The following is a 26,340-nucleotide window of genomic DNA, read 5'->3' as shown; positions in this document are numbered from 1 at the left end:
TTTTTACGTACTGATAATACGTTATCGTATAGACTAATCTGTAAGTTGATAACTATCTGCAAAATACTAATAATTTTCATACATTTTAGTTTTGTAAAAAAAAGAAGTGATGTCATTGAAAATGATTTTTGTAATTCTATTATACGATACAGTTTTAAGTGTAGCAAATTTTCAAATACTTCCAAAAGATATTACAATTTTTCTTTGTGTTAAAAATTTTTTTATAATATTGTATATTTACATTATACACACAATATCATTCTTACTTACTTTAATAACAAATAAAATATATATTTTTGGATGACAATATGTAGTATTTGATAGTTACACTATACTTTATTCACATTTTATACTAGTCACATAATTTTCTTCTGCTATCCACAATATTAATCTTAATTGGCAGCCGTTTCATGTTTACAGGATAATGTATATTATGTGAAGTTTAGCTGACGTCGTAATGTGGCAGGCCATCGATCAAGAATGAAAATTATGATCGTGCAATGAGATCCAGAGTTTTCATGAAAATACTCGTATGCGTCATCCAAATCTACAGTGCTTAAAGTCCTGAGAATAATGTTTGTAACACGAATAAAATACTAAGAAAACTTACTATACTTAACTTACTTAATAAATAAGAAAAAAAATACATGAAATGTTAACAATTTGAATAATTAATTTTTATTTAAAACACTCAAGGATAGAAATAATTGTTAATTTATTATTTTTATTAATTCTGAATGCAGATTTGTCGAATAAATCTGAGCGAAGGGAAAAGAAAGAAATAAGTTTTCCGAAATTAATAAATATTTAATCAAAAATTATTAATAATGCACATAAAACATATTACTAATGATTAACTGTTATATTTAGACAAAATGTTTTGAAATCTGACAAAACTTAACAATACAGTCGTTAAATTTAGTTTAAAAGAAGATTATTATTTATTGTAACTTTTAATTACGATATACGTTATAATATACATTACATATCTGATTTAACAAATAAATCAATTTGAATTAACTTAAATTAGAAATCTAAGAATACAAACTCGGTATAAAATGTAAAATTTGGTATAATATTTTCTCAATTTTCCCTTGCGATTCGCGGGCTACCATCACTCCATTTTACTTAAAAATGAAGTCGACAAAGATCGTTGAAGAATGAAGATTTATATGGTTCGAAAACTTCCATGGCATTATATTGACATGCATATTTATATTTATGTAGCGTGGAAAACCGCCAGGTTGCGTCCACTCCCGCCTTACTGCGATATCGCGCGACCGTGGATCCCTTAGAAGCGGGGTGCAATGCGGGGGGGAGGAGGGGGGGGGGGGGCGGGGAGGACGCAATCGGGTCCCCGTACGCTGCGTCATTATCACACACTATGACGCGGCGCATCGACAACGGCGGTGTTGGCGGCGGTCTTGCGCTCCCGTCGTGCATATCTAAGTGACCACGGTGGCGATGGTACATCGACGAATCTTGTTCAAGGAATGATTCAGAGGCCCTGAGTTCATCTGTTGGATCAAATCGAAGTCGCCTTTATAATTTCGGGATGCATCTCAAATTCATTTAGTTTAGTATACATTCGAAAATTGCCGCGATGAGAAAATGTGATGTGTGCGTGTGTGTGTATATCGCGTGTATATACCGTATGAAAAGCAAGTTTAGTTTTTTACAGTACAGTTAGCGCGGCGTAGTGATGTAAGATAGAATCAGTACTAGTTACGGACGACGGGGTGATCGAAGCGTTTTCAAAATTGACGAGCTGTCTGACCGGCGCAATAACCAATAATAAAGTTATTTCATAACACCGTCTACGCGAGACAGCGAGAGACAGGGTCGCAAAGGGTTGGATGCCGTGCGGAGCGCAACACCGCCAGCACCGCACCGCACTCCATACCGCGCTCCATACCACCCTGCGCCGCACCACCACTCCTCGAGGGGGTGGAAACGTGGCTCGGTCGCATATTGCGCAGAACGCCGGCGCTCTGGCGTCGCGGCGACCCTCGTCGGGGTGAGTCAGGCCGGTCGTTGCTTGGTGTCGGCGCCTTTCCGCTACGCTACGCGGCACAATCGCACGGTATATATACGTACGGCGCGACGGCGCGGCACGAGCGTACCGCGGCTACACGAGAGCGCGCGCGATCGCGTCGGTCTCACCGTCTCGTCTTCGGCCGCGAAATCTGCGTTTCCGTCCTTTCTGTTGTTTAATCCGGAATTGCGCGCGCCAACCCTTCGCGCGATCAAGCGAGGGAATCCGACACGCGCCGGCGGTGTGTCGCTTTGAACAACAACAACAACAACAACAACAACAACAACAACGAGGACCACTAGATCGCCAAGGGCGCGGGGGAGGATCCACGCGTGGTGGAAGAAAGAAAGAGATAGAGACAAAGGGTAATAAAGCTACGGCGCCAGGTCCCGCGGTGGCGACTATGCGCGTGATCGATCGCGCGCGCCTCCGCGATCGGCCAGAGATGTGATACCGGAAGTAGGCCAGGCAGGGTTGACCTGCGTGGGCGTGCAGGTACGCGACGTACGGAGTGCGTGCGTGTGTGCGTGCGTGCGTGCCGTGCCGTGCCGTGCCGTGCCGTGCGTAGGCCGCAGGTGTACCGCGTGGGTGGCCCGCGGGGGGCCAGCAGTCGTAGAGATGCGTGTCGCCGCGACGACTTGTTTGTCGCCGACATGCCCGTCGTCGGGGACCAACTCCTGGCGCGGTACCACCACTGTGCGGCTGCTTTGCGCCGTTCTGGTCTCCTGCTGGATTATCCTTGATCAACCGGCCCTGGCTCTACCAGATCCCTCCGAACTGACGACTGTGGAAGGTAAGATTTTTAAGTAGCCTTACCTGCGCTCGCGCGGGCCACGTATCATCTTCTTTGCGCACCACGAGGAGGATGTTTCTCTCGCTGGAAATAACGCGCGCAAGCGAGAAACGCTCGAGACATTTTGAGATCGAAATATTAGGCTACTGGCATTTGTATTCCGCAACTATTTATTTCTCGCGGGAATAACTTTTATTCGTTGTTAATTCGATTTGACATAACTTTAAATTATATAACAGAAAACGTTAAACATTATATTTTTCTAGGATTAATCTAGATTTTAGAATATTTATGTTTTAAAATATTTTTTTTTCATTTTAACGTTTACGTTTAAAAATTTTAAAAAATCAATCAATTGTTTTATATTGACGATTTCCATAAAATGTTTAGTTTCATGTTAAACAAAAGGAAAAAATTCAAAATTAGAGACGTTTGAAAGATTAAGTGATTTTTTTTTTAAGGCACTCTTTTAAATCTTTCTGTGATTTTGAACGCGAGTATGATTAAGATTTCATCAATTCCCAATGTTGATGATGATATTGCATGTAAAAGATACATGCAAAGATATAGACACACAAGTGGCTATATCAAGTAAATATATAGCATAATTATCGTGATTATTAAATAACATGTGGTAAACTAAATAAATTTCTACGATTTTACTCGTCTTTCTATTAAAAATCCGATAATAATCCGATTGTTAATTAATTCGTAAATTACAAAAGGGTGCTTTATAGCAAAGCTTATCTTACAAATTTAACAAAGTTATTCCTTACCGTACTGTGCGTGTTTGGTAACTTTAATTTCTTCTTGATGTGTGCAATATCAACATACAATGCGCGCGCCACGCGAAGGACATTGTGGGGTGTCGGGTTAAAACGTGTTAACCCCTCGTGATAAGCTCTCGTTGATGAGCTCATCGAATGATGCGATATTAATAACGTAAGATTTCGCGTGAGTCATTCGCCGCTAGTGGTAAAAGTTGTGTTTGTTGACACATGACACTTTGACATCGCAACAAATATTGCATTAGATGACACATATTGACAACGTGAGATGCGGTTCGATGCCGACAGGGATGAAAATAAATCTGCGCTGAGATTTATTTGATCTTAAAATTTTATAACTTACCAAGTGTTTATCAATATATTCAGAAATAAAAAGTTACCGAATAGATTGTAACAGACATTTATGTATTTTTTTTAATTTATATGCCATATGTTCTTTTTTGCTCTTATTCTTTTATACTTTTTACATTTGCGCCCCTCGAAAGTCCCTCGGAATGAGAATCACTTCGTTCGTCTCGCACGCTTGTTTCCTCTGACCGTATATATGTTCCTCAACATATGAATATGTCTGAAGACAGACAAAATTTTCACATAAATTGAGGGTGAATTAGAATTATTTTTTTCTTATGACGCCAAAAATTTCATATAGAGAAATACCTTCATATATTTAACGAACGTTTAAGAGATCTTAATGTTTGCAATCCGCTCTGAAACGTGAGAATTACATAAAGATATTAGCAGAATTTTTAGATTTTAAGACTAACTATCTAGTCTGTAACTCGTATAAAAAGTTCTTGTTCTCATTCAGTTGATCTGTTGTAATCTTTTTCGTCTCGTTTTACTATTCCTAAAGTTTACTCGAATCGGACATCATCAAAGATAACAATTTACAGATAGTTGAAAATGTTTTACCTCAAATATATTTCTTCAGATCTTTTTGGAAGAGATTTTATCTTTTCATTAATCTTTTATTCATCTTGATACGCAGTTTCTTCAGTATTATAATTTCGGAAAGGATACGTGAGTTCTATGCTTTCTCGTGTTGAAAATTTGTTGCTTTAATTTTCTACAAACGATTCATATTCATGATTCACTCGTATTCAATTCTCGATTCTCACGTTGATATCTTTCTCGATATCCTTTCTCCATTCTTATTAAAAAAAGAAATAAGAAAAAAATCAAAATGTAATAAAATCCTCTTTATATAATTTCAAATATTTCAAATATTTAAAGTTAACTTTATGATATTGGAAAATTGCATGTAACATTGGCTCTCCATAATTGAATTTTAAGACACAAATTAATATTAAATTGTTATACACTTGAATATAAATATAATCTTTTTTCGCACTTTTTGGTTTAAAAGAGTGCCATTTGTAATAAATTATATAATTTTATATATATATATATATATATATATATATTATTTTGTATTGAAAGAAATAATATTACTTAATAAATTTTTATTGCACAAAGTTAATTTAAATCTGTCATGATAATTGTAATTGCGACCATAAGCAAAGTGTAACAGATAAAAATATTTGCAATATAATGAAATCTGTTGCGAAATGAAGAAAAATTATGAAAAATTATTCATGTCATTTAAAACTTCAGTATAGTATATTTTTTTCATTTGTTTAAATTTATGAGCGTAAGATAAGCATAGGCTCAATCAAAATAATTGTAATATCTCTTTTCACTTTAACAATTAGTCTAATTGATCTCCAGTTTATTTAGAGATGTGTTTCGTCATTGATGCATCTCACTTAAGCTGTTGCGCCATTCAATACTCACTCATACTCTTTTCCTCTGTCTTTTTGTTTCTCTCTTCTTCTCTCGTCTTCTCTCATTCGTTCTTATTGATTTATCGGATTAATGTTAATCTCCAAATGAATTTTCTGTACTTATTACGCGCTACGCTATTAAAATGCCATTAAATTGTTCCTAATAGAGTTGATGGAATTAAGTTTAATGATTTGTCTCTCTCTCTCTCTCTCTCTCTCTCTCTCTCTGCTTAGTTTCTATTTTTGCAAACTCTCGTTGTCTCATGTTGCTAATTAAGAAAATAAAACGGAGAAAAAAGAGAGAGAGAAATTAAGTATAAGATGACTGTGTACAGTTTATAAACTTAATACTGGATTTTGCTGGAAAAATTTTAGCGCGCGTATCTTACTCGAAAAATTGATATATATGGTATAAAAGCATAATGTAAAATATCTAGAAAAATTTCTTAAATAATAGCGAATTAAGATCAATCTTTGCAAAAAATTGCAAAAAATAATTTTTATACTTGACTTTTGTACATAAATAAGAATGAATCCAAGGAGTGTCAAAGATAACTAGAAAGAAACATTTTATTTTTCATATATCTTAAATATATACTTTTTTTTACTTATACATCTGTTTGTTATTTATTTAATCTTATCTTTATATCTTTATATCTTTATAAAGTGATTTGTTTCTAAACATATTTTTCGTATTCGTATATATTCTCAACTTTATTCTATCTGTTATATCAGCGTTATCGAATTTCAATTAATTGCCTCCGCGAAGTTTCTGGGTTGAAGTCTGCTCAAGTTTGCTAAGTTAAGATTCGATTCAGCTTTTGTTAACCTTGATTTGTAATTCCACCGCTTTTTAAGTAATTATGACGATCGTGCGCAGCTACATTGCCTGACTGAGGGAATTAAGTAAAGAAGTTCGTCATCAAGCTTTCTTGTCTCTAAAATTGTTCAAAAGAAATGAGTCTCTAGTGCAATATGTAACAGTGATTTTTAATATTTCATAATATCTCACGATGAATAATTTGCGATAAATGATAATGGATATTAAGCAAAATTCACTCGAATAAATAGCAATTTGTTAAATAAGTAAAAATAATACGTTAAAGTTTAAAGCAAAACAGTTGACGAAGCGAGAGGAAACGGATAAATTATTACTTGATTACGATGAATATTAAATTGCCTCCCTTTTAATGGGAAGCTCTTGCGCACTTCAAAGTACGCCTTTATTCTATGCTCTGGTTATTTTCTCGTAATAAAGCAGAAACGTCGTCACAACCGATGATAAATTGCTCTCGGAGAATAAATACTGGCATGCTGGTGGCATCAATTTGTATCCATTATTGACGACGTATACATTTTGCTTGCGAAAAATGATTGCGAAATTGTTTATTATTCGTCATATTGGTACAGATTTATCTATGAACAAGGCGCCTACATCTTAATATTTACAGAAAAAAATTGATCCGGGTGGTTAATCACACGAAATGACGATATACTAACGTCATCTCTGCTAACAAACTTTTAATTAAAAGATTAGTTTGCGTTTTACGAGCATAACGTATTCATAGACCAGTTGAATCATATAACTCGGAGATGTACGTACAAATTCTGTAACATCAATAATGACATAGAGTTTATGAAATTGCATATTGATTTTAATTTTTGTAATTTAATTTGTAAAAACGAATGTCTAAGAGATGTGAGCGTAAGCATTATTCAACTTTAATAATGTAGATTGGGACTCCAAATCAATATTAATGTTCGGAATATTGCGATACGAAAAGAGAAAATCGCATTGTTTGATGACATTGTATATATAAATCTATGTTTCTATACTTCTACTTGATTGATGAAAAAAAATTTGTCGTTTCCCATTTCAAGATTTGTATAAAATATAAAAAGATAAAGAGAAAGGAGTAGAGTAACAATTTTTTTCAAGAAGTAATTGAAAAAAATTCCTCTCTGGATAAAGGGGAAAATATATCGAAGCTTATGGCGACACTTTCTACTTTGATTTCTGCTGAAATTTTGTGTTTAACTTTATTAATTGATACATGACATATATGTGACAAACATTTTGGATAAATCTACAATTGCGTTTGGCTCGCGGACAATTTTCTTGTTCCGTTAATTCATTAATTTTAAACGTTATACGAAGCTTATATATCCATTATGCATCTTTATCGCATACGATGAGAGACTTGCATACGCTGATTCGAAATTCGAACTCATCGAAATCGTAACTGCGTTTCTATCCTTATAGAAATAGGTCAAATAAGGCAAAGGTCCAAAGACCCTGTCTCATTCGTTAATAAGGATAATGAGAATCTCGTGTTAATAATAAAGGATAATTATGAGAATCCAGGAAAATAATTTCGCGATACAAAAAATCTTTCCACGATAATTTCCGGATCAAGTTCCACTCCTATTTGGTTAGATTAGTTTATTTAATCAGTAGTTTGATCGCATCGATCTCGACGATGGCACCATGCCAAGTCAATCTTAAAGCGAACTTGTATCGATGTATAATTTTATGCAGTGTCAAGACAGGAGCATCAGGTAGGATGCGCACAATTGGAATAATCTCGTGAGATGAACGCTCGATGAGACTCGCACGTTTGACCGTTTCTCGATCTCAGAGTCGAAATCGATATCGGATTTCTTCCGCATGCATAAATCGATTACCGAGATGATCTTAACAATTATCGTTAATATGCTCGTATATTATTGAACGCTCAGTTTACATGTTATGTATGACGCGACAGCGATTGACGGGATGTTAAACGGGTTGATAAATTAGACCTCTCCAAATTATGTAGATCGTTATAACGTTAAATTCAAGAATTAATCTCTCCAAGAATATGTCTTTAAAACTCTTTACTTTTTTTACACCCACATTCCTCTCATTTAATATAATTTTTCTTCTGCTTGATAATTTCTAAAAAAAATACTTCAGGATTATCCTATCGGTAATTATTTAAGGTTTTACAAAATTCATTATGGAGTCACGCGTTTCAAATTTAATAAAAATGGATTTACATAATCCAAGTATAATAAATTTTGTAAGATGAAGAAAAAATAGGTGTACTTTAGATGACACTTTTATTTGGTATCGCTTGATGATTTTAAAAGTATCGTCTGCAACATCTACTATACTTGCCAAAGAGAAAATGAAAGATTGAAATATATTTGGACTTTTATTTCTGTTATGTATATAATCTATTCCGTTTTATTATTACTTTTTTTTTTTTTCGTATTTTGTAAAGCTAAAGTTATGTTTGACGAAAGATATTAGACGCTTATTATTAAATTCTGGAATCTCATGGATCAACTCTAGCAACAGTTCAAACAGCTAATGCTGTGCATAAATACACAAATTTTATCAGATAAAGAAGAAAATATCAACATCCTTATTTAAATACTCAGGCAGTATTTGAATATGTCTTTCGATGATACAAGACGAAATTACTTTTGTCAAGGGATGTTAAAGTGGCCGCGATAGCCCGGATTTATATTATAATATAAAAGTAACCGATGTGACATATGCAAGGCGCTAAGTATAAAACACACTAAATAGATCAATAAACGACATAACGTAGCCTTGTATATATAGCTATTATTTATTTACGTCATACATGCGACACATAGCACTTTTCCGTCGCGGTTCGTCACTGCACTATGTAAAGATTATTTAAAAAATCGTATTATCACGATAGTCCCACTTGTTACATTGTCGTAATAATTCCCAAGAATTCATCAGTCTTACATACATTTCTAAAAGAGATATTTATTTTGCATCATTCAAAACGTGTTCAATTCATACTTCCAACCAGCGTACAAATTCTAATACATGTATGTATATGTTTTAATGTATTCACGAGCATATTGCTGTATATTTTCTTCTTATAAGAAAAATACAAAGTCGACTGTTACGTAAGAAGGATAAAGCGATTGCTGAGCTATGGAGATATGAAATTTTAATCTTGTCGGGACGAAATATAATGAATTAAGAATATAAAAGAACTGATAAATATTTAAATTAAGAGATGGAATGTAATAAATCTTTAAAATATTTTTTAATAAATTTTATCACTCTCTGATGTTTATGAAATAATTGGATAATTTTTATGGATTCTATCTATGAATATTGGATAATTATGAATTCTTAGGATCCAGGCGTAAGTCTAATAAGTTTCTTGCTTTTGCAATACTTGTAATATTCCGAATTGAAATTTTACTTTTACTATTTGTTCTTACCTATGGTTTTTATTTAAAACTACAAAATTCTGTTAAAGATGTTTAATTGAAAATTCTTCTTTTATATCTGAAAGTAGAAAATTTTCGTTACTTTAGGCACAAAGTATGAATGCAATTTTGATAAATTGTATTACAATCCTTTAGAATTAATAAATATCTTGAAACTAAGGTAAAAAGCAGAAGTAAAATTTCAACTTGGATACATAAATTATTTTTTGCAAAAATTTATTTATTATTTATTATATATCGTGAGTAGAGCTTGATAAAAAGAGGAAATAGATTTATATTTGTTGCGTCTTTTTTGCCTCTAGAAATTCTATTGAGGTTTTTATTTGTTTCGCATATTTGCTATTTAGTTTGATTTCAAGAGATAAAACAGTTCCACATCATGTGAATAGCAGAAAGTTCTTGCAGCTTGCTCTTTGTGAAATATGCGTATTTTTCCAAACAACAAAGAAATCTAAAGGGCAGTTCGGACATATTGCAGGATATTCCGGAGAGATATTCGAATTTTTCTTTTATCCTTCTGTGCCTTTATGTCTTTTATTCTCTTGAATTTGTTTTTCCAGTTATTGCCATATAATTTCTCGCATTTGTGCGTGCATGGATCACCTTGTATCGTATCGTATCTTTCTGTCTCTACACTGGACTGATCGATATCAGAAATATTATGTTTCGAAGCATTGCAATAGTTGCATTATTGAACTTTTGCCAACTTTTGTAGATGCAGACCGCGTGGTTTAGCTGACAAATAGGCACGTTAATATAAAATTCGATGAGAAATTCAAAGATCTATTGTAGTAGGTTAGGAAGCTTAAGGGGGGTACAAAAATAGATTTTGTATTTATCATTGTCATAAAATGTATAAAAATTACAAAATCTGTCTAATGATATAAATACAAGATAACTGAAGGGCAAAATTTGGGCTTTTCAATGTTTGCCTCGCAAATCATATTTTGCACCTTTGCGAGATTTTAATAAAACAATCTTGTACATTTTGTATTAAACTCTTTAATTATGTGAATTATGTATACATATCGTATTCCCTAACTTCGTGCACTATTGAATATAATTACAGATCGTTTTAAAAATAAAGTTTTTTAAAGTTGTTCTTTTTCGAGAGATTCATAATTTGATATATAAAAGTAAACCGTGTCTTCTTTCGGAACGTATCTGACGTAGTAGGTCTTTACATCGCAAGAAACTAGAGTAGATAGTATACTTTTTTTTCTGGATAATTGATATAACGTTCACTCAAATTGTAGAACTTATCGCAGTTTTATAATGCAATTGCAGGCCGCGTAATAATTAGATAAAGGTATGCTCCACTTCTAGCAATAGCTGCTTTAATTTAGATTTAAAGACTTTGTTAGTTCCCCTCGATTGTTCAGGGCCAGTTTCAAGTAACCTGCTTTATATGACTGGCAAGATCGTTTACATTAAACAGATTAATGAAATCAGATCACACTTTTATTTTATTTTTATTTAAGTTTAGGCAACTCATACATGCATAATGTACACAGAGACGGATAGTATGTTTGTTCTTTTCTTATTTTCTTATTTTACTCATTAGAGTATTAGAAATTAATATTTTAGTTACATTGTTAATTTAACTTTTTCTATCTTGATTAAATATTATCTTAATTAAATATTAAATATCTTATTTTTTTTTACTATCTTCGAGACTTCTTTTGCAAAATATCTTTTATTCTATATAAACTTCCATCTCGATGCCATCGCGATTCTTCTTTCCATATTTGGTGGTTTTTTTTTTACAGAAAAATAAAGACCTTATCGTATTTATAAGCAAATTGTCGTCTGCTGAATTATATATCGCGCCGGACAAGGCAGTTCCTCCCGTGGCTTTCTTTCCCTCCTAACTCGAACATAAAAGTTTAAACAACGCCGGCGCAAGTTTTAATCACGGTCAAACATCGATCGCTGAATGTTGTCGCATCTTTTCTGCCTCTAACATCAGCAGCATACATTTTGCAGCAAGGACAATGTTTTTTTTGCCAGATTATTCTTAGATTTAACCATCAATACACTTTCGCCCATTTATTTCTGAATATTTCGAATGCTGATGCATTTATTTTTATAAAAATAAATTTCTTTTGTGAAAAATTGAAAAGTTCCAGATAAATATCTGAAAGATATCGAACAAGGTATGCTTTATTTATGGTACTTCTCTAATAACAAAAGAAACCTATTTTTATAAAAATAAATGCATATGATTTTCTTTGAAAAAAAATTGAATTTTTGATAAAATTCTTAAGATTATCTTTTCGAGAAAAATGCGCTTAAAGCTGATCAATATCGTACCAATATTTACTGATATATATATATATACTGATATACGCCTATCTTTTTTTCTCATCTCTTTCTCTTCTAAATATATAGCATTCTAAAATATATTTTTCCTTCGAGAGATCTATTTTCAGTGCGGCAGCGGCTATTCGAAAGGTGCCGGTGCGAAAGATAACACAATACACGATAATACAATACAGGCACACAATCTGTTCGTAAAAATCTGCGCTTTGTGACGCTTAATTATGACGGACGTGTTCTTTAAAGAGTTACAGAGTTACAGAGAGCACTTTTTATTTGTTCTAATTACAACGTAATTAGAACAGGCCCCGAGGCATGTACTATTACCCCCCTCCCCCCCCTCCCCCACCTCTCCCTCTCAAATCCCCGCTCGAGGTTTGCTTCCTCACGTGCAATTTGATACAGATACCGCAACTTTAATTCTGGCATATTCGTTTAGTCGAAAAAAAAAAAGGTATTTTTCTTAAATATGCTATTAACTAGAGACGATAATAAATTGATATGGCAATTTCGGCAAAAATATTGCATGTATCGCAAAAATATTTTGAATTATTGAGATTCGAAGTGCTCGTACACTCTGAAAAATAGATTGAGAGTTTTCGAAAAATGCGTTACGATTTTGTTTTCCTTTCGCGTATTCGTGCAATCTCTCTTTTCGTTTTTCCGCATAACAACGAGGTGAACGAACGTTGCAACAGACGTGACGGTTACTGCAGGTTCTGCACTGCGGATTCACGTGCATCCAACTTTCTTTGATAACATGCAGAATTATATAGATTTCGAAATCGCATATCCGCTCTGCGGGGACCGCGCTAATGCAAAATGTAATAGCATAATAAGTGTAATAATGATTGTCATATCTTCATCGTAACGAGACAATCATTATTTTGGTAAAATTTCTTCCTAATTTTAGAGAATAAAATTGATGAATTATTATAACATTATGACACAAAAGTAAGATATTACATCTTCACCCATAAGTTAAGTTGCTATCGAAGGGTCGGTAAATTTAATAATTTCCTACGAATTATCTATTATGACATCGTTTATCAACGATGTAAATATTGATGGTCTAATTAATAGTCTGTATACCGACAATATTGACCTGCATTAGCGATTACAGATCATCAATTTATCGAAGTGACGGGTCATTATGTTAACGCTTGCTAATTAATCACGGCAGAATTCTAGTACTTTTATCTCAAGTTATATTCCGGATTATTCCGTTCAGTTTTGAATGTAGAAGTTTTATTTATTTATTTTTGACCTTTTATTTCAGTTTCTTGTATTATATGGATTAGATATTTCAATTATTCGTGTGACTCGGTATTACAGATACATTAATGACTAATTAATCTATTATTTTAAGTTTAATCAACGTTTTCATACAATATGTGATAATTAGTTCGAGGCATTTATTGCTGATGTCGATTAGTTTTTATTGCGTAATCAAATTATCACCTTAATTATGTGGAATAGCATGCTTAATTACGGTTTTCCGAAGTAGTCCAATTATTAAAATTCAATTTGCAGCAAATATTGAATCTATCTATTGAATCAATGTTAACAAATTCAAACTTTTTATCATTTACAAAAAACAAAATTTATGCTTTCACGAGATTATTTTCAACAAAAAATGTATAGATAATGTTAATCTTTTTCTAAAAAAGGCATCATATTTTTACAATATGCGCAATGTTTTTGCTAATACAACAAGCGATTGTAATAATTAGTTTTCTTTTGCCGTTTCCATCGATTGCTTTTTTTTCTGATTAATCATCTTATGGCTGACCATCACGCAAACATAAGTACAGAGTCACGACTGAAACTCGTGGAAACGAATGATATATATTTCCAAGTAATATAACTCTCTATTAACATATATGATATCTGCAACTTCAATCCGTACAAAAATAAATGGGTCAGTACTTTTACGTCTATAGGTGTCATAGTGCATCATACATTCTTGCAAATATTTTTGCTCTCTCTACATTTTAGTTTACTTTGTGCTTTGTAATAACAAACGCAAACTGATAGATCGATAGAGTTTTAGAATTTCATAAAATAACAGTGATAAACTAAGCTGCCTGATGTGTTATTATCTTAACCTTCCCACGCAGGTAAAATTAATTTTGCGCTATTAGCCGCTCAGTGAGTTTCACAACGAAGAGAACTATATCGGATAACGAGTTAGTTTTATGTAAAAATCAATATGTGTCCACCTATTTCGGAGAAAGCTAAATGCTTGTCGTGCTTCGCATTGCCCGCAGCAATCTGTTGCACGGTACTCTTATAAAATATGACGTGGCTTTTTCAACACAGAGAACAATCCGTCCTCTTTCCGATTTAGGATTCACCATACGTGAAAGAATGATTCAATGATTGAAGCGTAATTGAAAAAACAAAGTCTGAGAACTGTCTTTAGCACTGTCATTTTTCATTTCGTCTTTTAAAATCTACTTTCAAATCTACTTTTTAATCGTTATACTTTTAATACTCGTATTTTTCGTTTTGATAAGCTTCAGCTGATTGTAATTAGATGAAATTGATATCGATATCTTTTTAAACTTGAATATCGGTTCACATAATTAAAATAAAATAGTTATATAATTAACATGTATTATTTTAATGCGTACATAAAATGTATAAATTAAAATAATACATGTTAATTACGTAAACATAAGATTTAACAAGTTTAACAATGTGTAATAATTTGAAAACAAGTAAATTTTCTAATTACGTAAGAGATAATGATTACTTCTTAAAAAGTATATATAGAATAATTAGGTAATATTATTCTTTATTAAAAATATATATAATTGAAAAATGTTATGTATTATAAAGCAAGCTTATTGTATCAGCAGAAGTTAAATTTGTTACATTTATGATAACGAGTTTACAGTTGTGTGATTAAAAGCGTGACCCACCAGAATTACAAGATACCTGGATGATAGTCTCCAGACTAATTGCAAACTCGTTAAACTCTCCAGGCTCATCGGCTTTATCTCACTTTAGCCTGTAATCATTGGAAGGAAATTGTGATGCACACCATCATCGGACAGAAGTTGAAATGGCTCGTGAAATGTTCAATTAATAAATGCAATATCTTTAGCAGTTAACTGTGTTCCAATTTCACGATAACGATGCCTGCAGAAAGAATAGAGAAGCTTTTTTTTTCATCTTTTTCATTTTTATTTTTATTTTTATTAACTTTTGCATCAATTTCGTGGCTAGTGCTAATTAGAAATCAAGAAAAACAGCAGGGAGAACAGCATGAGGAATTTCGATTGATAAGCACGATACATTCAACAATTAATCGAGCTTTAATTCCGCGCTAACAATGCCAACAGAAAAAACGAAAAAGTTCATTTCAATTTTCATTCTCGTTTCACTTTCGAGTCGATGTGCGACTTCAAATTCAGCCACCAAGAAATTAAAAAGAAAAAAAAAACCGGGAATTATATAAATTGCTCAGCGGTAAAATTGTATGTGTGTGTGTGTGTGTGTGTGTGTGTGTGTGTGTGTGTGTGTGTGTGTGTGTGTGTGTGTGTGTGTTAATTGCAACTATCTAATTTTTAATTTTTTATTATAATTAGCAATTGGAATTGTTTAAGTGTATAAATCAACGTCTACTTATGGTAAATTTGAATATTCATCAACTGTAAAAATTTGTGTTTACTTTGCGAATTCAAAAATGTTTGTATAAAATAAATATTCTTGCAAAAAGATCTTGTGATATAGAAAGGTTTGTAAGAAAAATTGCGTGTTGCGATAATAATGATGTCGATATTAATGCATGCACGCAAGTTTGTAGAACTACATGCATTTCTAACGTCGTTAAAATTATTATGCGCTCTTCTAGCATAGGAAAAATACGGGCGTCGACGATCGACGATCCTGATGACACGGTGACATGAAACGTGATAGGAATTTATCTTTTGATAAACGTCCCGTCGCTCGGTGATCTCGTCTTGCGATTGAGAACCTGACGTTAAATGAAACTCGTTATTTTCATCCCGCGGATCGATCTCTTTTCTTTTTATGGCGACAGGCGACTTTTTATGTGCGCCTATTGCGCCATTATTCGCGTATTAAATGTTGACCGCATTTCTCGGACAATTTGCACCCTTTGCAACATGCCTAATGCGCTACGTTTATGCTAAGCCGTTTAATTTTTTTGAAAAAGGAATATTTTATTTTATCTTTTATCTATATATGTCGGGCGACTCAGAAAAACGTACTTATTGTTAGATGACCAATACATATATAAATATTCTTGTTATTTATTTATTAAAATTGCTGAGCGAAAACCAACAGCTATAAAAAGATTAGACAGCTATTAGAAAAATAATAAGAACGACTTGTATAATTGTAAACTTACCCACATCTTATTTAAGGGATGAATTTACTCATTAATAACGCGTAGTGGGAAATATGTCGGAAAATACGGAGGTTGGATCCTTAAAGGTGACAGCTTTTCTTTGGGGAGAAATTTTGGTTGGTTGGTTTCCGACAGTGGTAGTCATAGAGTTATCTAATATGCACATATTAGGCGGAACATACATGTAGGAGCGACCGCGAATTGCCTGTTCGGCGGTCGTATCGATCTCGAATTTCCGTTCTCCAGAGAATCGTAACTCGCAAAGTAAAATTCCTAAAATAATATGCGTTCGAGAACGACTTTTTAAATTCCCATCACATTCGTGCACGCTTTAGAGTCTCTCTAAGGTACGAGAAAACGATCTTTTTATTTTACTTTTGTAAAATTGTGGACTGACATTATTTTATCATTTTGAAAGAAATTATTAAAGAAATATTACATACAAAAAGTTTAACGAGACAAGTAATCTTAACTAAGAGAACGAGAAAAAAGATTCAGAGTGCATGATGCAGAGACGGGAAATCGAGTCCGATTCGTCGTCCAGGCGAATCGATATTTCAGCAAGGACCGTATCTTTGCGTGCCAATTCGTCGTAAAGACGTCGTAAAGACGTCTTTTAGATAAACTCGACAGCAGCTATCTTTGAATCAGCGGAAGAATATTTTTCTCCATGCGCTTGAAGCGCTCGTTGCTGTCGATATCGTGGCGAATAACTACAATCTATCGCTTTTAACAATAAAGATAAGGTATAAATAAGATATAAACAGGTGAGAACAATTTTTAAATTAAAATCATGTTCTATCTTCAATATAAAGTTTTAGGATTAACCTATTAATTAGATTCTTGATTTGCTTTTAATGGATTAGCAGAAATATCATTACGGAAAATTTAGTTTCATGCAAGAAGTTTATATTTACATTAGTGCCTATTTATATTAAATAAAGTTGAAAAACTCTTCAAAATAGGAATTTAAAAAAAAAATCTTCTAATAATAAAAAAATAAAGAAATATATTGAAATATGTTGCGATGATTTTTTCTGAAATTTAATTTTTTATTTTATTTGGTTGACATACGTAATAAATCTTTTACGCTAATTTACTATTTTGTGCGATACTAATCTCAAGAATAAATATTAATAATAATAGTAAAATTAATTATTATTATTAATATTAATTAAATATATCAAGTTAATAGTGATAGTATTTATTAAAGAATTGAGTTTCTACATATTCTCAGTATTTTTTTCTTTGTCACATTGAAAAACACCTATAAAAGTATCTTGTAAAGTACGGTGGTCTTTATCAGTCTAGAAAAATGTCTTCTGTAAGCTCATGCATTCCGGGCATGTTTATCATCCTGTCGTGACCCAACCCATTCCATGTCATGGAACTAAGTGTCCATGGGAAACACCTCGAGCATCTTTTAACGATTAATCTTCTCAAGTTACGATAATGAGACTATAACGAGAATGTAAAGAGAGTGTCACATCACTAATCGCGTGAGTAAGATCGAAATTGAGCATCGAAAAAAGTTTCACTGCTATAAGTTGTAATTAAAAATATTGCCATTTTTAAAGTCAGAATTTTTAACAAAATCCTTTAGATAATAATTTAGCAGGGTTCACGCTATATGCCACAATATTAAATTATCTGTTTTATATTTTACTTCTAGCATAAAATTCACATGTCAGATATATATGTCCGTTGCACCGTCTCATTTTACGGCTGCTGACTATTTGAAAATGATTTTCGTTCGAGAGAGAGAAATTTTAAATTGATAATTATTCTATCAATTCGAAAACATTTTGAAAATCTCCTGGTATTTCAATTTGACATATTGATTTTGCATGAAATTAAAAGAATTAACTTGCAAAAAGATGTTAAAATGTTAGATGAGACAGTTGTTATTTGTAACAATTAGTAATAGTCTATCACAATAACAATCTATCAATAACTTTTATTTTAAAACAAAAATAAAATAAAATATTCTCTCTCTTATATATATATATATATATCGTCCAAATAAAATTAATAAGCTTAATTTATTCTTAGATGATTAATTGTTGAGATTTTCATGATACAAGAAGAAAAGTGCATGTGCTATAACACATTAAAGAAATTGTGCAATTATGCATAAGCGGAAGAAAGCATACATCAAAGTAGAGAGATCCATTCAGGATCTCCTTTCAACGAAGAAAATTAGTTAACGGGGGAAAACTTTATTTTAAATACTTAACGTTTGAAAAAAATTAGCGTATTAAATTATGTCCGAAATAAACAAGTCACAGATGAAGTTTTTCGAACTGTGGTACAAGATTACACAAAATTATATTGCTAATGCAACAATGGCTCTTTTTTTAAACATAACATTTCCACCGTTGGTATTCTCCTTGCATTCAATCAAATACGCATTTCTTACTTTATGCCTTTTAATATTAAAAGACACATGTGACTGATGTATCTGTGAGTATGCAGTGCACATGCAGTACACATGCAGTGCACATGCAGGTCAGAAAGTAATTCAGGAGAAAAAGGAGGGTAGTCGACAATGGTAGCGGCGATAGGTGTGGGAGGTTTTACACGTGAGAACATTGGCGGCGTGCCATATAAGCAGACTGACCCACTTTTAACGCATAGATTGACCTGCCTGGCGCCATTTTAACTTCAAGCCGTCGAATAGTCGCCACCCTTGATCCCAGTCTTTCCAGGTCGCCGCGCAAACGGACTGTTTAACCCTAAGAGAGGCCTGGCCAGGCCTGGATTTTCTGATAATTTTCAGCACCATGTAATTAGGACGTTGTGCGAAAAAAAAAGAGACATACGGAATACCAGTTGCAAAATTCTCTTTAAAATTTTCACTCTTCGAACTCTTGTTGGTACATTTTTAATGATAAAAAAATATTAATTTGAAATCTTCGTTTCACTCAACTCTATATAGATGCAACAAAATTACAAATTTTTAAATTATTGATTAAGTTATAATCGATAATTATTTCAGGAGAAGTAGATTCAATATCTCATTTATTCGATTGAGAAAGTAAACGAATCTATATCAAAAGAAATACAAAGGAAGCCCAATTTGAACTTGTGTAATTGAAGTCAACACTGTACACTAATCAAATTTTGGCTAACTAGAAAACCGCGTATAAACTTTCCAGAGGGTGTATGCAGCCTGTGCTACAATTGTTCTTGTTTGCAATTTTATATGATCGGAATCAACGAATTGGTATTACAATATTATTTTTTTTCTTTTTAAAAGTATCATTATCCTGCTATCAAATGAATAGAATTTAAAAACAGTCCGGATTAAAAAAGAAATAAAATAGAGATTACAACTTCCATCTGTATCAGCTGCAATTTCAAGCCGATACAACTTAAGCTGTGATTATCTTCTTGCAAAGAGAGCAATCAGTATAATTTATGGAAGCGATTACAGGTAAAATATAATGACTTTTTATCAGCTGCGTAATTAGTAATCCGAGATAATGTCCGATTTATTACAACATTATCCAATTCATTGTAACATTAAATTCTATGGATCCACCGTTTTGTTATAATATTTAAGTAATTGCGTTTTTTAACATAAAAGACGCATGATATGAAATTTAACACAGCTCGAAAAACTTATAGCCGGGATGAAAGAATTTGCCCTCTGGCGAACTGGAGTCATTTCATTCCTTTTAACGACTCGCGAGGATTATAAAGCTGAATATTTTTCCGAATTGGCATGTATTATCCGAGAGAAGAGTCCTTCGGTCTTCTGTTGAATGTCGTAGGATAGATGGGCTACTATTCATCGACAATACAGCAATCAGACGTCTTTGAAAGAGAGACTAGTCAGCTCTTTTGCAAAGCATTATTAACATTCCGAGGATAAAAATTGAGAAAATATATATATATATATCGAAGAATCTTATAAAATTTTTACATGCGTATACGTATCTTTCTTTTACATATAATGAAATACATGTTTATATTAAAGCGATGTCTTGTACACTTGTAAACTTTCCCATTGCATTGTTGTCGCAATAGGGAAATCTCTGTGCGAGATGTCCAATTTCTACGAATGTGATATTTTTTGCGATAAATACTTATAAACATCCTTATATACGTTTATTATATTAGTAATATTAAATTAATTATCACTTTAATGATGTGATGTATTACAATTCTAACTATAGCAAAAATACTGCCTTTTACGACCGAATAGTAATTAAGGTTAAGCGTGGTTAAAATGTACTATAATTAGATATGAAATATGATTACTTATAAATATGAGATTTCTTGTTAATAATCGAAAATATTAATTCTTATTAAGCCAGTATACGCTCGTATCGATCGATAATCATTTATTAAAATATCTAGAGTTTCTATCTTTTTGCACGATAAAAAACTTGATAAATCCGAACTTTGAAAATAATTCGGATTAAAAGAAAGGAAAAAATTAAAAATTTTCATATGTGCTGATCAATTTTATAAAGCTAAATAAATGATCTATAACTCACGTCAGATTTTAGAATAAACTTCCATCTATAATTATAATGGCTGCATTTTTATATACATGTATATATCTTAGCATGCATGCATGCACATTGATTCTTCAAATATTTTTTTATATCATAAAGTTACACATAAAGTTATAAAATAAATTTTTATCCTCAAGTCTGAGCAAATTATATATTGTTTAAGCCAAAATTTCTTGTGCATATGAGATATTCTTTTCAAAGGAATGTAACACAAGATACAAGCACTAAGCACAATTATACGTGCTTAATACGTGCAATATAAAAATTAAAAAAAAATATTAAAAATTTTAAAACATTTAATGATATACTTTTCTTTCAACGATCATTTTTTTAGACTTGTCCGGTAGGGGCCAGCAGAAATTTGGCGACAACTGTTTGACGGACAATGAGTGCGGCTTTGCTGGGTCCTATTGTGAACCGAAGAAGAACAAGTGCGCCTGTAAAGAAGAATTTGAGGCTACGAATCATATTGACAAGTGCGGACACGGTAAGTTGGTATGCTATTTGGTGTTCTGCACGTTGGTATTTCTTTACGCGACCATATACATATATAAAATATACGAAGATCTTGAAAGGGAATCTCAATTCATAGGGAGAAAATTGAAATGGAATTCTCTTTCATGGAATTTTCTGAGTTGCAGCGTTATGAAATTGCATCACGCGTCATCGTTGTTATAGTAAAGATAACGTAAAATTTTATTAAAATTAAAGAAACTAACTTCAAAATGTTGTGTCAAGGGATGTTATAATATAGCCATAATTTATTAGCTATGCGCAAAATAAAATTTAGCAAACAAAGAAATCTTATGTATTGGGGAAGCGAACCAACATGGCGCATGTACTATTGCGATTAATTTGCATACGCGAATGTACCTAGCTAAACGGGCTGGTATTATCTCGATCGAGAATAATTTCATTTCCTTCTTGGCCAAGTTGCCATATCCATTAATCACGATTTTGCACATGATATCACATGAATCACGTGATGAACCGTGCAATCTCGCAAACAAACAAGTCGATCCCGATTATCGAACAAACTATGATAAACAAAAATATAAAAATATTGTTAGCGTATACATACATAAAAAATAGATTCCATTACTTTAATGAATTAATAAAAAATCGAAAGAGAGAGTTTTTAAGTTTTTATTCAACGAAGAAAAAGTTTTTAGTAATTGTTATTTGATATGTCAAAAAAAAAATTTGTCGATGAATATTCGGAATATACGCTGACCTCGAGAGAAATGTTTCGTTGACGTGCACGTTATGCAGATAGTTGATATGTTGGAATATTTTCAAATACTTTTTTACGACACATTTGGTATATTTTCTCTTTATATTCTGCGACCGTATATGGCGAATCCACTCTGAAAATCATTTTAGCGGCGAATGTGAACGAGTCCTGTTTCTTCCGCGAGCAATGCGAGGTGCGAGTGCCGCAAACGGAATGTCGCGATGGCAGATGCATTTGCCTCTTCGAAAAGATTCCAGAGATGCAGCCGGATGGTGCAATAATCTGCGTAGGTAAGAAAGGGAATTCTCAAGCAATAAGAATCACGCGATAGCCTTAATGAAAATCTTGTCGTGCCCTCACGATTTCAACACGACTTGGCGAGAATTGAAAGTGCTAGAGAATTAATGAAGCTTCTCTCCCGACTTGCTCGATTTCGATATCTTTCGCATGCCAAGAATACCTTGTATAAAGAACGCAGAAGAACAAAAGTAAGAGATGCATAGAATGTAATTAACGAGATAAGGTAAAGAATGTCATTACATAATTCAATAAATTCTCCTTCGTTTCAAGAACATATTGTCACTTTTACTTTTAAATATCAAAGATTTCGGAGTGTAAGTTTTTTTATAAAAAAAATTCCTAATGAAAGCAGAATGGCCAAGTTATTAATGAAGAATGATTGATAGCTTTAAAATATATATAATGTAATTAATATAAATATTCTTATATTCAATGTATTGTTTTCTTTTAAATTCGCTTTTTTTACGTCTTACACCAACAGTGTGCGTTTGACTTTTAACTCGTCCAGAGCATGTGAGATTTAATTTACGAACTCCCGAAGTTTCGTGGTCCCTAGTGTAAACCAACAAATTTGTTTTCAGCCGAAGTCAAAGAGCCAACCAATCTCCGGTACATCGATCCGGCGATGATCGGCGTTCTCGTTGGCATGGCACTGATGTTCGTTATCATTTGCGTCGTTCTTAGACTCTTCAGCAAGTAAGCGGATTAGTTCGATTAACATTATAAGTAATCTCTCGCGATTTTTAATAAAATAAAGCATGTTTTGATTAAACTTGTACTTTTGATTTGTTAGAAATACAAATTGATTCTTGCATATCAACCGTAAATAATTAAAACATTAAGCTTAACCCCGTAGGAAAGAATTAAAATTGCACCCTTGTGACGATTTTAATTATAGATTTGAATTAAAATGAATTTGAATATAGATATGCGTTTAACTCAGATGGCCGTTATTTCATTCGAGAAATTGCTATGTTAAGTAAAATAATCACAAGCAACTGTTAGGTTCAAAATTATCACGTATTTGTAGAATGTTTCCAAAACATTCAACATGATTACAGTTTTGAAAAATATTATCACGTGTCATTGTATTGATATTTCCACTGGAAATAATGCAGCATTATTCTGGCACCATTCATTACAGGGAAATAAGTTGTTTGCTATATACAAAATTATTTAGTATTTGTCAACTTCGATTTTATGAAATACCCACGCAATTATATGTATCCGCAATATATTGCTTTTTTTAAAGTTTTTTTTTGTCATTCAGAATAAGATGTATGGAAAAAACACGATTGTAATTAAATTATATTTAAAAAGTTTCTATTTTCAAAGCTAAAGTAAAAGCATCATGTTAGCTTACAAAACATTCGTAAATTTTGAGAGATACTTTGAATAGCCTTTGAATAGCCTTATAATCGAAAAACCTCGAAAGATTTGCTGTATCGAGTCTCAGGCATGTTCTATGTCTAATACCAGATAAGAGAAACATTTCTTTATCGATAGCAAGCAAAACAATTCTCTTGCGTGAAATTAAATCCTGTGTTTGTTCTCATCCATGTGTGATGGGGGATTGCAGGGCTCGCTGGCGGGAAAACCGTACCATCTTTAACACCCCCAACGCGCGGCTAATGAACGTCTCGTTGCTGAGAGAGAACAAGCTTTTGCACGCTCAAGAGAGACGTGGTTCGAGGACAAGCGTACGAGCTCCGTCGAGGCAACCTTCGATGGCGTCCTTAAGGGCTCACTCGCCGAACGCCTCGCAAGGTGCGAAACACTCTCATCACTCACAGCACAGAATCAGCCGTACGGGTTTTTTTCATTCACTTACTAAGCAAGCAACTTGTTATACAAAGTTCCGTATACAAAATAGAGCAAGTGACTCTCTCTCTCTCTCTCTCTCTTTCTCCTGTCTGAGATACCTATTTTCGATACAACTGAACGTGAAAATCGATGAATTCCGGAAAAGACAGGCTCTAATAGGCTCTGGGAGTTAATTAAGATAATTGATAAGCAAAATTTTTAATCTAACTAAGATTAAAATTCATACTCGCGATTATACAAATACGAGAGAAAATTTTGTTATATAAAGCTTTATATTTAATTTTTTGGGTCATCTAATTCTGATTTATATTTCTGCTATCGTCATTTAATTATTATTTTCTCTCTTGAAAACATTTTATATGTAAAACGTTGATTTATTTCATATTTATTATCACTGATATGTGTGATAGCCAGCCTTTCTTTCCAAAAAGTTTATTCTCTTTTTACAAGTACAAATAAAGGTACGATCGAAATTTACTATATGGTAATTTGCCATATAGTAAATTTGTAATGAACGAGAAAGCAATACTTGCATTATTATTTTCCCTTGACGTAATTAAGTTTTTATTACCGAAGGGATTAGGATTCCCCAAACACATCTATAGATAATGATTGCGTGGCAATCGCGTATATGGTCGCGTAATTTGATTGGATTGCATAAGCGACACATACTCCATCATATTCCATCAACGAGGGTTTTAATCCGAAAGACAGGACTTTGGAGTGCATCGATTTTCACAGAACTGCGTATGTATTATACATACAAGTGTACCGAGAGTGACTATTTACCTACCTATCTGTCTACTTTTATGTAGAAGAGTTCTCTATTTACGAGTTTCTTAACGCAAAATCTCCTCCGTATTTTACGCATGTACAGTCGCCTGCCAAGAGGGTAGTTAGATCGTTAACTGAATCACGGAGGAGTTATTCTTTCGCCTATATTATATATACATACGTATACGACAGCTGAATTCTCCATTTAAAGTAATATTTTCATGTTTTAATCAAAATCACTTGATGTTTTAATCAAAATTAATTTTTTAAAATATCATTATTTTTTCGTTGTAAAGATAGCATTCAAATTATTCTATTGCCTGTGCTTTGCCATTTATTTTTTAACTTAAATGTATCTTACATTGGCGTTATGTAAACAGTAAATAGCAGTGAATAATTTTGCATTATACATAATTTATACAGTTATACAGTTATATCCGATTTGAAGTTTAAATTGGCATTGCGATATATTATTAATTGTGAAAACACATTTTTCTAATAAATACGACTCTCTTTGCGGTTAATGTAGTTGTTAAAGATTTCGACTGTGACTATTATTCTTGACTATACCGTTGATTGAGACGCTCTATTGTAAAACATCTTCCGATGCGACATGATTTCTTAAGAGGGCAAATATTCGATTTTGCTTTCTGATTTTATTTTTACATACAATCTGTTTTGCAAAAGTAAATAAAACATAAGCATACAAATAAATCGAGATTACAACTTTACAAATCTTATACGATCCAGTGTTATACTCGCCCTATTGAGGACACGTCGCAACTTCAGTTTAGTAACTTGTGAGTTATACTAGATAAAGTTTCCTATAAATATAGTTTATTGAAATTCGCGATATTATAGTTGCTTGCTATAGTAAAATGGTTGTTTGCATTTGCACGATAATTCGTTCATCGGGACATCACATATTCATCAACAGTAAATGCATAGAGAAAATATTTTGATAGAAAGAAATATAGATGTGTACAGGATGTCGCGAGGGAATACGATGAAATTGAGCAAATTAGATAAATTTAAAATTATTTATTATATTAAAATTATTTACTTTTCTATTTACAATTTTGTTATATTAAAAGAAAATTGATTTTAAGATTTTCTTAAGATTTTTTTAAATTTAATCATACACACCAAAGCCTCTTATTCCCTCTTATAAGAAGTAGAGAAGTAGAGAAGTAACGCAATTTAAAAGCCTTTCAAATCATGCTCTGCAAAAATGCACCTGCGTTCGTGCCTTCACATTTTTGCACAAATTTTATAAACACGAGACAATTTTTAACCTTATAACGATTTCAATATTT

General features: G+C 32.7%; 1 protein-coding gene across 4 annotated transcripts in view; it reads left to right on the top strand.

Annotated features, from left to right (window-relative positions):
- Nucleotides 1-1,398: 1,398 nt before the first annotated feature.
- The window catches only part of jus (EB domain-containing julius seizure protein), a 32,139-nt gene continuing 7,197 nt past the window's right edge, over nt 1,399-26,340 (top strand). Inside the window, exons 1-6 of one of the 4 annotated variants that reach the window (XM_089073522.1) lie at nt 1,400-2,828; nt 21,227-21,379; nt 22,276-22,416; nt 23,008-23,122; nt 24,006-24,232; nt 25,775-25,809. In XM_089073522.1, coding sequence (XP_088929648.1) covers nt 2,654-2,828; nt 21,227-21,379; nt 22,276-22,416; nt 23,008-23,122; nt 24,006-24,232; nt 25,775-25,794 — 831 coding nt within the window. In that variant the 5' untranslated portion in view covers nt 1,400-2,653 and the 3' untranslated portion in view covers nt 25,795-25,809. Of the gene's footprint in view, nt 2,829-21,226; nt 21,380-22,275; nt 22,417-23,007; nt 23,123-24,005; nt 24,233-25,774; nt 25,810-26,340 lie in introns of those variants that run through there. The other 3 variants (XM_089073520.1, XM_089073521.1, XM_089073523.1) reach the window with 3 other exon arrangements.

The sequence above is a fragment of the Pogonomyrmex barbatus genome, unplaced genomic scaffold, assembly GCF_055798465.1.
Source record: "Pogonomyrmex barbatus isolate J1 unplaced genomic scaffold, ASM5579846v1 scaffold15, whole genome shotgun sequence".
Taxonomy (NCBI): domain Eukaryota; kingdom Metazoa; phylum Arthropoda; class Insecta; order Hymenoptera; family Formicidae; genus Pogonomyrmex; species Pogonomyrmex barbatus.
The sequence above is the reverse complement of the archived record's forward strand: the minus strand, read 5'-3'. Positions and strand labels throughout refer to the sequence as shown.